The sequence below is a fragment of the Thalia democratica genome, unplaced genomic scaffold (assembly GCF_965202585.1).
Source record: "Thalia democratica unplaced genomic scaffold, ktThaDemo2.hap1.1 HAP1_SCAFFOLD_685, whole genome shotgun sequence".
Classification (NCBI taxonomy): domain Eukaryota; kingdom Metazoa; phylum Chordata; class Thaliacea; order Salpida; family Salpidae; genus Thalia; species Thalia democratica.
This window is the reverse complement of record NW_028139676.1, coordinates 39,793-51,627: the sequence shown is the minus strand read 5'-3', so window position 1 is coordinate 51,627 and position 11,835 is coordinate 39,793. Positions and strand designations below refer to the sequence as shown.

The 11,835-nt window shown below is 27.7% G+C and overlaps 1 protein-coding gene across 1 annotated transcript; it reads right to left on the bottom strand.

Annotated features, from left to right (window-relative positions):
- Positions 1 to 711: 711 nt before the first annotated feature.
- Positions 712 to 7,626, bottom strand: LOC145846853 (uncharacterized; the record flags this gene model as incomplete). Its single annotated transcript, XM_082953437.1, has 6 exons — positions 7,385 to 7,626; positions 3,179 to 3,369; positions 2,676 to 2,747; positions 2,501 to 2,544; positions 1,205 to 1,309; positions 712 to 876 (listed from the first exon to the last, which is right to left on the bottom strand). Coding segments are annotated over exons 1-6 (819 nt in total), but the record flags the coding sequence as incomplete, so codon positions are not given.
- Between the last annotated feature and the right edge of the window lie 4,209 nt (positions 7,627 to 11,835).

The window sequence follows — 11,835 nt, the reverse complement described above, 5'->3', positions numbered from 1 at the left end:
AAAAACTACAATCAACTTTTCTCCGCGTTTAGATATTAGTTTTATTTATGGATAACTATTTCCTTATATTTTTTTTAAAACAAATAACTTAAAACTACATGTAGGAAAAACAAAGAACAACGTTTTATAAACTATCTTTTTTTTAAGTTTGTTTGTACTATACATAATATATCATAAAATAATATTTCACATACTTTACGTAGGATGTTTTTTCATAAATTTTCTTTTTTTTGAACAAATATTTATACACATACAAAAAAAAGTATCAAAACACGTAAACCATCTGTTTCAGAAACTCATGCAATCATCTTATGCAAGCGTGTCAAAAATAATTTAATGTGACACAAATGAGGATGTTGGTACAACATTCTCACAGACATAAGTCTTTACTTATCTCTTATATAAAGCACATGTATTTTTGGACAGGTAATTTTTCATTTTTAGACATAAGACACTGTTTCAAGTTATATTGACAGTTTTATACATCAAGCAATTTACAAATGACTGTCTAGTAGTGCAATAGTTGCAAAAATATTAGGATAGTATAAACTTTGTTTATTGTAAAACAAATGTTTAAACTTTACGTTAAGCTAAAACAAAAAAACGTATAAATTACGGTTGTTGGTAATTACCAGTGAAACGTTACACTGTAAATAATTTTTGACTTTTTTCATATTTTTTCAAAATCAAAAAAATAAAACTTTTCCTTACTTCTAACAAGACGAGCATGTTGTTGACAAGGAAAGACCTTTCAGTTGTGAACAGTTCCTTCAAAGCTTCGTAATACTTCACTTCCCTGTTGGACCTCACGTAGTTTTCATTCGAATCCACCGGCTTCATCTGTGACTTGCTAACTGGCTTCACTGAGGATTCGTACTGTGAAAACAGTTTTGTAACTTGTTTAATTTGGTTTAGTTCGATCGTTTCTCAATAAGCTCTTAATCGAAGCACACAAATTTTTGTAGCTGTTTGCTTAAAGTTAGTACAACTAGTTTTAAAACTGTAATTTAGTTTGTATTGCTTTAATTTTTTGTTTAAATTTGTTTTTGTTTGTAAGTATTTTAGAAATAAGTTTGAATAACATAAACGACACGTCAACCAACATTTAACGTGCGTTTTTAAGAACATAGGTTAGTTTTTTTTTCTACCAAAGCTTATTCAGAAAAAAACTATAGCTAAATTTAGATTTTAGCATATTTTTTACCTTAAATTGAATTAAGTTTCGGATTCGTTCGTCGTTATTTTCAATTTCTTCCTTGCATTTTATTTCGCTCATAGCCACCATGAGCTTAGCTTCATTTTTATTGTTCTGTTCAAATAAATAAAAGTTTGTGAAATTTCAAATTTTGGATAATCCTTTAAAACGCAAAAACTTTTGCAATTTTTAAATGTCTTTAATTTGCTTAAAAACCTTTTAGTCTTGTTCCAATTATCGATTTAAACAACACAGGTGTACGAATCGATTTTGTTGGCTTTTTTGTGTGTTTGTACAAGTTTCATTATACGGAAAAAATCAACAAAGTTCTTTAGTCAAAGTTACACAACAAAGAATTTTCTAAAGCTGTCTGTTTTGAACTTTTTCGTAATATAAATAGAAGTTGTTTTCGGACACCAGATGAAATTAGTTGTTTTGGAAAGTAGAATTTACAAAAGTGATTGAAATAAAATGTTGTACGTAACTACTTTTAATTTTCTGAAAGTATAATGTTTTCTATTTGATACTCGTTTCGCCATGTTTGTGCTATTGTCTTTTCAGAATGAAAAAGTTATTGTTATATTTATAAAATTAACAATGATAAAAGACCCACTTGTATTAACTTCTATGTCTTTGGTAACCAAACTGCGTTTATTTTATACTTTACTGCAGAAAGGTAGCTTTACTGCTTCTTCCGAAGCGAACTACTACTTACAACAGCTTTCAAAGTATTTCTTATGAATAATAAAATAGTGGTTTAACTTATAGCATGTCATGCATACGGCTTGTTCTTTTATAATTCACTTACCATAATTGTGCACGTCATTTTTGCGTAAAGTCAATATTTTGAATATTGATGTTCAAAGTTTTTTGTATAAATTGAATTTTTACTACGTAGAAAAAATGAATATACGCATATGCTTATATATTAAGTATTGTGGTTTTTTTTGCTCTAGTTCTCCAATGAACTAGTTATTTATAAATGAAAACTGAAAAAGTGTATTTGCCAAGCAGTTGCTTGGTTTTATCGATTGTTTTATTTTTTTATTAATTAAATAATGCGATTAGTTACGTTGTTAGTAGAAAAAACAGATAAAATATATTTTTATATGCATCAAACAGTAGCTTGTGTAAAGCTTATAAAAATATATGAAATCAAATTTCGTTTTTAAGAATAAAACTTATTTCTTAACTTAGCACTAAAAAGATTCTCGCCAAGTCTTGTTTTCAGTTGAACAAGTTGAGCTGCTCATTTGTTTGAAACTTTAAGTTTTTTAAAGTAAAAAATTTTTATTCGAAACTCACTTTGAAACCAAGCTTTCCCAGACTCCATTTAGACCTTTTCATATCTGTAATATTTATTTATCATAAAATATATCTAGTCGCTTTTATAGTCTAATCACAGTATCTCTATAAAATTAAATTAATCTATAATAAAAAGACACAGCCAGTTTGTAAAAATCTTTCAATTTAAACCAACCGATATTAGTAACCATGGGCTGATTTCTCTGAAGAGTGGCGATCCGGTCAGACAACACTGAAAGATCTGACTCTATAAAGAATATTGCAATAAGAAATAAATATTTGTAGAAACTAGTTTGACGCAGGTTTAAAAGCTAATTTTTTGTCGTTGGTAATATATAAAAAATACTTTGCGTTTGAAATGTATACACTTAAATATAGAATTTAACAGATTAGTTTTAATCATTTACGACTTTAAAAGTTTATAATACTTTTTTAACATCAGTTACCTAAAGTTTTGTGCATAGTGTTGTAAAAAACAGTCTGAAAACGGTTTAAACAAGTTTGAACAGTTCATGATTACTTTTCAAGTTGCGTTGCTGTACAGGTGCGCAACGAAACATCAGTATTGAAATGAGTTTTTTTTTTAAGATTGTTGATTTAAAGTCTTTGTTGTTTTCAAAGCTGCATTCAACCTTATAGTAGCAACGTGTGCATTATTTAATAGTTTTATTTAAGAACCCGGTAACGTCGAAACGACGGCAGTTCGTCTCGTGTTGGGGCGACTCAAGTTGACCTGCTGTTGATTTGTCACCTGTTGGTTTGTCACGTGCTGCTGCGCCATTTGTTGCGTCATCTGTTCAACGCTGTCGACGGAGAACACGAATGATGAGCTCGACGAGTTGAAGTTGCTCTTGTTTTTTCCTTCCGATCTGTAGTTTGTTTGTAAACAGTTTTTGTTTTTGTACGAAATAATAGAATTTCTACACCTTTCTTGATATACGTAAGTAATATTATTTGTTTAAAGAAACTATAAGCTATAAATTTTTCAAGGTTACACATATTATGTAACTGAAGAAAAAAATTTTTCAACAATTCAATAATACCAAAATTGTAAAATAACTACATACTGTAAAACTACAGTTGCAAATAAACAAATTGTGCACAGTTTTTAAGTTAACGCATGTTTTAATATTATAATAGCTTAAATTATCGATGTGAATGATAATATTTTTAAGCCTGAAATTGCTTGTAGTTGTACAACTTTGGTGCATTTATTGTATTACCTTTTTTAATTTGTTTGTGAAAAGTTATCACTTAGAAAAAAGAACACCCAATATCAGACTTTTATGATTATTTTTTGTTCAATTACAGAAACAAGACAGACTCTTTGGAGTGTTTTTTTTTTTAATCATACAATAAGTACAAATTAATAAAATGTATAGTTGTAAAAACTTATTCTTTTGTTCTTGAATAGCAAAATACTTATTTCACTAATTTTTAACTTTAGTCATTTTACTTAAAAAGCAAAATTAACATCATAAAGCGAATTCGTTATTACATAAACTTTACAAAACTTCAGAAAACATTAAGTAAGATTAAATAGAGTTGAACTTGCGTTATTAAAAAAAAATTAAAATACTTATCCTATACAAACTATTTTAGTTACAAAATAAACCAAAGAAAAACTATTAAACCTAAAAAAAAAGAACTTATTTATGATTACTAAAATTTTTTAAAGCAACTATCATAAACAAGATTAAAGATGAAAAAGGTAAGACAGTTAGAATTAATAAAACTAAAATCAATTAAGACTTGTTGATGTTTTAAAATTTAAAGACTTAAGGAAAATTACATAAAAAAGAGTCCAACTAAAAATTCCGTCAAAAATGCAAGGTGAGTTTATAGTTTTTAAAATTGTTTTTTTTTTATGGAATTTCAATTTCAAATACTGTCTGTCATATTTAATCGGTGCGTCACGGTTTCAAAAGTTCTCTGAAATTTCGTTTCGTAAACAGGTGTTGCCTTTGAAATGGGCTTAATTTTCTTATAACGCCACAGTCTCCATTTGCAAAAATGATCCGCGTATAAATAAATGTGACGTCATTATTCGAATTAGTCCTGCAGTTCGCAGGCTTTTCAGGCGATTTTATGGAAAAATTTTAATGTTTTAAATTTTAAAAGAGGTCTGATCGCCATAGGACGTTCATAATAGAAGGTTTATAATCAAAATTTATGAAAACTTTATATATACTTTTTCTTCTTATCTATTGAAAAGTTAAAACTTTTAGTAAAGCATCAAGTTTAAAATTATTGAAAAAGAGTTAATACACGATCAACAAATATTTTAAGTATAACGGAATTCCTTAAAAAGTAACTAGTAAAAAAAATTACAGAAACATGATTTTCTATGTTTACTAGGCCTTGTTAGTTTTATCAATAAAAAAAAAAAAAAAATTCACAAAACATGACGGTTTAGTATTTCCTCAGAATATAAGATGAACTTTATTATTAATGTTTCAAAGTTTCAAGTTTAAAAAATCAAATTTATCTAAAAAACTCGAGTAAAGTTTTTTAAAGCAAAAAGTAAAATGTAAGATCTAAAAATTTTTTCATATTAAATGTTAATCAGGAAATTTTACATTTGGTCTTTACATTAAATTATCAAGTAGAAAGGCTTAAGAAATTTTTGATAAAGTTTAAACTTACTTTTCAGTCTCAAACAACAAAAAAGCTACCTTTGTTATAAACATAAGGGTCATTTGTATTAATGACAAGTTTAGTAGTTATAAGAAAATTTTGTAAACATTAAGCTCATTCAAAGTTATCGTTTAAAATTATTTATTATTGAAAAAGTAAATTTTAACTTGTCGCGTTTTTTAATAAAAAAAAATTTGAGCTACTTCAGAAAAATCGTGTTTATATTGTCCAAGCTTTATTAAATTTTTGCCTTTTAATGTCAGCTCAGTTAAAAATAACGCTGTGACGTGTCAGCTTTTAATCTTGATGTGTTAAAAAAACAACACGTCTCTTTTTAAAACGGAATTCAATTCAAGCCTAATTGTTGTGTAAGAATGTTTTAAAAAAATAAGAAACGCTATAAAAGACAAAACCTAAATTATTATTTGTGTTTTGTCTCAACGAAAAGATAAACTTGAATAAATTCTTTGTAAAGACGCGACTCTTCTGTTTTATTTTATATTAAGTGTAACCTTTTTAGGTTATTAGCTCTATAAACGAAATATGTGAAACTTTAAAAAAAGTTTTAAGAAATTTGTACAAAAATTAAACAATTTTATTTTCAAACAAAATGTTAAATAAATTTTATAGAAACTTGTTGAAATTAAAAAAGAAATTGTTATATAGATATACATTTGTACATTTTTAAAACATTTTGAATTGTTCTGTTTTTTCAAAATTTCAATCAAAATTTATAATCTTAAAATAAATTCCTATGATGTATAAACAAACTGCTTATAATTTTTTATACGCAAAATTGGTATTCGTTAATACGTGTTTGTACTAAAAAAACGATGAAGTTATTTAAATTAATTTTTCTTAGAGTAACTTAATAATTTGGCTTGCAATGTTATCAATTGTTTTAAGTATAAAGCTTTTTTTGCAAAATATTTTCAACATACGTATTTTTAGTAAGCCCTTCAAATTACAACTTGACACTAAGCATTTTCATCATATGTGTCGTTTCACTGAACAAAGTAAGTTAAAACTTTTAGGCAAGTATCTACTAGATAAATTTGTTCACACAAATATATATATATATGTATATATACAAGTGCGCTCTGTAGAAAGTGAACGAGTTTAAACAATTACCTTATTTTCTATATATATATATATCAGTTATATGTATAAAATATCAATTTCTTTAAAGTCTTCTTGAAGTTATCTAGAAATATTTAAATTTCCCTAATACTCCATAATTTTATTTTTATATAGAAATCAAATAGATTAAAGAGCTTAATAATGGCTAGTATAATTTTTAATCAAATATGTTTTAAGTTGAAATTATCATAATTTTTGCTTTAACCTTCCTTTAAAAAAAGTTAAACAGAAAAATTTCTTAAAAATTTTAATGATGTTTTAAACTCTTATAAACTTTAAGTAGAATCTATTGTACGAATTTTATAACTAACGGGTCAAAAATAGTAATTTACCTGTTTTTTTGTATTAAGCTTTAAAAACCTTTTATTTGTAGACATAATTTCAGCTTAACTAATACTAAAATAGTTTACAGATGATAGTTATTTTATAAAAGCTTTGAAAATTTTTACTAGTATCAAAAGTTTAAAAGTTTTAAAACTATCGAACCACAGTATTTGTTCGTACACCAGGTCCTTAGACCAAACCTTTTTTGCATTTTTTTTTGTCGTTCAATAAACAGTATATAACCACCATCAAAAATAAAATTCTAGAAAACGTATTAAATAATGACATCATTTCCATATTGTGAATCACTATAGCTTTATAACATGTAATTTTTGCAAAACTTGAACTATGTATAAGAGCATCCTGATTAAATGTTATAAATATGGTTAAATAATTTTTTTTTAAATCTCATAATAATTACTTGTAGCCATTTATACCGTTATGCAGCATAAACTATTTTATTAACAAATCATAAAGGTTGAAAATATAACTGTTGTTAAAGTAAACTTTTTAAATAAGTTAAATAGTTTACAAAAACTTAAACAAACGATTTAAAACCATATATTGTTTCAAACCCGATTCCCAGTATGACCCGCATCTTTTTTACATACAATACAACCGACAAAACATTTTAAACCAACAAAAAAAAATGTCACTGATCTTACTTTTTATTACTTGATGCAAACGCAGCACAAACCTGCACAAAATTAAGTTAAAAAAAAAGCTGCTTGCTTTCAAACAGTCAGTGAAGGTGTTAAGCAGTTTAAAAAAATCAAAACAAACTTTTCATCGAAGTTCGAACTGTCCGAGTCGACCGGCATCTCCGCACTTCTCCGCTTCGAACCCCCCTTGCTCTGCTGTGCGCCACTGCCACCGCTGCATACATCGATTGCGTGCAGGTTCGGTATTGCAGCACCTTCCTCGTGCGGATGGTTCCTTCTCCTGCACAAAACGCAGCAGCGTAAGCACTTGCGCAAAAACCCGGGAAGCTTTAGCTTTTTCGGAAGGCTCGATTTCTGGCTCATGGTTTCTGTTTGCCGCGTTCGTTCGTGAGAAAAGTAAATGATTTTTCGCCGCGCAGAAGGGTTTTTAGCGCGCGCGTCGAGATGTTTGTGACAAACAGCTTTTTCTCTTTTTCGCTTTTTTGTGCATTTTTTTTTCAAAAGCACTCTTGAAAGATTTGAAGCGTCGCTTTTTGCAATTAAAAGGGAAGATAAATTCGGATTAAGCACTTCATGTGTGGAGATAATTAATTAGCAGTTAAGCTTGTCGTTAAAAACACACATTTTAAGTGTTCATAAAAATTTGTATAACTCTAAGCTTGGTAAATGTTTAGAATTAAATGTTTTGAATCTATCGTACGAATTTTATAACCAGCGGGTAAAAATATTGACATATATGTATATAAATTTTAAAGGTTTTAGATAAAAAGAAAACAAAATAGTTTTATTACTAACATTCTAAAAAAAAATCTATAATAAAAAACAGCAGTTTTTCTTTAATTTTACACCTAAAAACTTAATTAAGCTAAAACTATTTTATACATTACTATTTATCTTATCTGAAGTCAAAGTCGTTTGTTAAAGTTTTAAATTTTATTGTAGTTTTCATATTTCATTATAAAAAACGTTTAAAGTCATATAAACGAAGTTTATACATAAAATGCACAAAAAAGCATGTTCTATCAAAAACAAACTATATAAAAATAATCGGCCAACAAACAAGATTCAAAAAGTTTAAATGTATGTAGGAATTAGTAAACTTGTTTATTCAAACGTGCCTTGGCGTCAATGTTAACCATATTCAAACTTAATAAAGAATTTAATGGGTTTTTTATCAAAAACAAACAATGGATAACAAGTTTTTTCAATAACAACCATTTAAACTTAAGTTCGATGTGCTTTAGAAATAAGTAACGTTTCTACTGAGAAAAACAAATTAAAATTTGTTTTCTTAAAACTGACAACTTACTAATAATGTAAAAACCGTAGCAGGTCTATGACGCATAAGTGTCACACAAAATTATCTTTCTGGATTATGAGCACTTTGTTTATTCCTAACTCTCTAAGTTTTCAAAATAAAAACACACTTCAGTTTGAAAGAATATGTTTTGTTTTGTAAAGCTTATGTTTCAAAGTGATTAGTATTTTTGAAATTATTTACGAGTTTTAAAAACATTTACTAGGTATTAGAATATAGTTTTGTTTGATTTAAACTAATAACTCGTAATCAGTAAAAAGTATGTATAGTACAAGCGTACCAATTATGTTTTCATAATATAATGTTTAGCAAACCCTTCAGTTTGGAAGAATGCAATTTAGCAACTGCTTTTAAACTATTTGTTAGTTTCACCAACAGTTTATGGCTATCTCTGTAAAAGTATATTTTATGCGCTTAAAGATCAGATAGATAATGTAAAATAAGTAAAAAAGTATCAAAATGTTTATCTTCACACAAACTACGCACATAGTATGGAAAAAACAATACTTAAATATATTATTTAATACCAAGCGATGAAACCATTAGTTATGTGAAAATTTGAATATTAGTAAGCGTCGGAATAACAAAGACTACGTGACTTTTTTTTAAACTGACTAAGGTTTATTTAAAGGCAAGATCAAATGGTTTTTTTTGGTGGCTCTGTTTTTATAAGTATTTTAAGCAGTATGTAGCTGCTTTTAAGTTTAATACAAAAGATGGTTATGAGGTTTTGTATTTAGCTTTTCATAAATGTAGTATCATGTCTTGTAGTTTAAGCAAACTAAACTTATAGACATTGGTTTTCTTTTGTTAAAGTTTTAATTAAACATACGTTTTATAAGAATCTTGTTCGGATTTTAACTTACTTTATCACTAACCTTAATGCAAGTTTAGCATAACTATATTAATAAGCTTTGTATAAACAAAAGCTAAAGCACAACTGTTGTTATAACTAATAAAAAATTACCTAAACTTACCATAAATGCTAAAATGTTAAAATAAAAAAATCTAAACATACTAATTCATAGCTGATAATGCTGTACATATGGCAAGCTAATTTTAGAAATAAAAGAACGGAAGTATACATTAATTAAAACAAAGCATCTAGCTCAAGCTTGCTACAATTGTTACAAAAGCATTTGTATTTTTAATACGTTTGTAATTAATAAATATTAAAAAATAGTAAATGTCTGATTAAAAATGCTTTAAAATAAACTTGTTTATTGCCACAGTAGTAGTTAATGAAAAAAAAATTTAATACAGAACTAGCAGCAGATTTTTTCAACGTTTTATCAACAAAAGTTACCAATCGACTTAAATAAAGTTGAAGTTAAACTAAAGTTATGCGTCGATCTAGCTGGAGTAAAAATTTTTGTTGCATTCTTAAGTTTTCACGATTATAGATATTTTGTTAGTCTTTTTAACTGTACTTAAATGTTCAAAATTTTAGCCGTGGTTTTATAAAAACATTCAATACTTTATTATAAACATCTCCGTATGAAAACGTTTCCGCGTTGCTTATATGTGTTATGCGTTTTTAGTTGCACATGTAAGTTTCAATGTGCAACTAGTGGTGGATTAGAGTTTTATGAAATTCAAAAAGAATAAAGAGAATAATAAAAGTAATATTTTCCAACTGGTTAGAAGTAGTTTAAGTAAAGTTAAGAATTGATATTTTCCCACAAAATCACGAAAAGTTTTGCTATAAAGTTATTTATACTAGGCTCAATTATAATTTAACTAACTACACCAGGATAGAAGGACTTACACTACCTGAAACTGTTTTCTACGTAGTATAAAAAAAAAGGACAATGAAAGCAAAACTTTTGGACTGATTGAAAGTAATTTAACTTAAAGTTAGAACTAGTATTTTCCAACAAAAAGCGCAAAGTCTCTGCAAAACTATATTTACTAGACTCAACTACAATTTAAACAAAACAAATCAACATATGAGTTCACTGACCGGTTGAGGATGGAAGTGTGAAATAAGTTTAAATTTTACTGTTAAAGTTTATATTTTAAACTTTTACAAACGTACTTATTTCAATCCGAAATGTTACTTACTGACCGGTTCAAAGTAGGAGTGTAGTAGAACGACTCAGAACTGAAAACTTCCTGCAGAGACACCGAATTTTTGGAAGGTTTCTTCCTTCCGCTAGTAGGCGACGCGATGCAGCTCGACGGAAGCGACACGATCTTCCTCAGTGACGTCATCTTTCGGCGCCCGTACGACGTCATAGCGTCGCTCCTCCTCTGATGCTTGATCCTGCTCTTTGAGAGGATGGGATCCTCGTCTTCCGACGATCCGATCCGCCACTCCTGGGAGGACTTGTAATTGGACCTGGCGAGTTTGAGAATGTCGGAAACGTTGAAGGCCAACTTGCTGGTGGAGTGAAGGAAGGAAAAGTTTCTCGGTTTCTTTCTCGTGAAGTTCCTGCGCGGGTCTCCCATCTTGTTTTTTTATTTATTGTTTTTGAGTTGAGCAATTATTTTACTGTATTGTTTTGGTACTTATGCACACTTTCTGATGAAACACGTTTTAGTTATAAAAAAATCCACGAACGATTCGTTTGTGCTGTATTAACTTTAATTTAATCTAAATATTCACATTTTGATAGTATATATTTAAGTTGAAGTTATTTAAACCGCAGAAAATTAAAGAACAAAAAATTTTATTAGAAATACTTTTACTATTTTTAACTCTTAGCAAATTCAACTACTTTATTAACATAAAGGCTTTTTTTCTACTCTTTTTCAACAGTTTTTACATCAAAAATTCTGTTTTTAGAGTTGAACTTAATTGTCCTAAAAAGCATTGAATTATATACTCCAACAAAATCAATAAACTAAAAATATATTTAAACGACTAACACATTTTTTTAGATTTTTGTTTGTTTATACAAACAGTAATTCGCCATGCTTTTAACACATTTGGTATTTTTTTGAAAACAAAGAAAAATATGCAAGTTAATACGCGTGAACACCTGTTTTTGGCTTGATTGAATTGTCAAGTGCGTGTAGAAGTTTATTGAGAATTAAACTTGAACGCTTTTGTTTAAAAACATAAATTAGTTTACTAATTACAGCTTTTAGTACTAGGTCTTTTAAGTAGTTGTAAAAACTATTTAACAATGCTTTAAATTGTCAGCACTCAACATGACAACTTTTATAAACTTGTAGAAAAAGAAAATTTAGCACTTTTTATTCAAAAACATAACTTATTTGATATATTACAGTTTTCAATATCATATAAA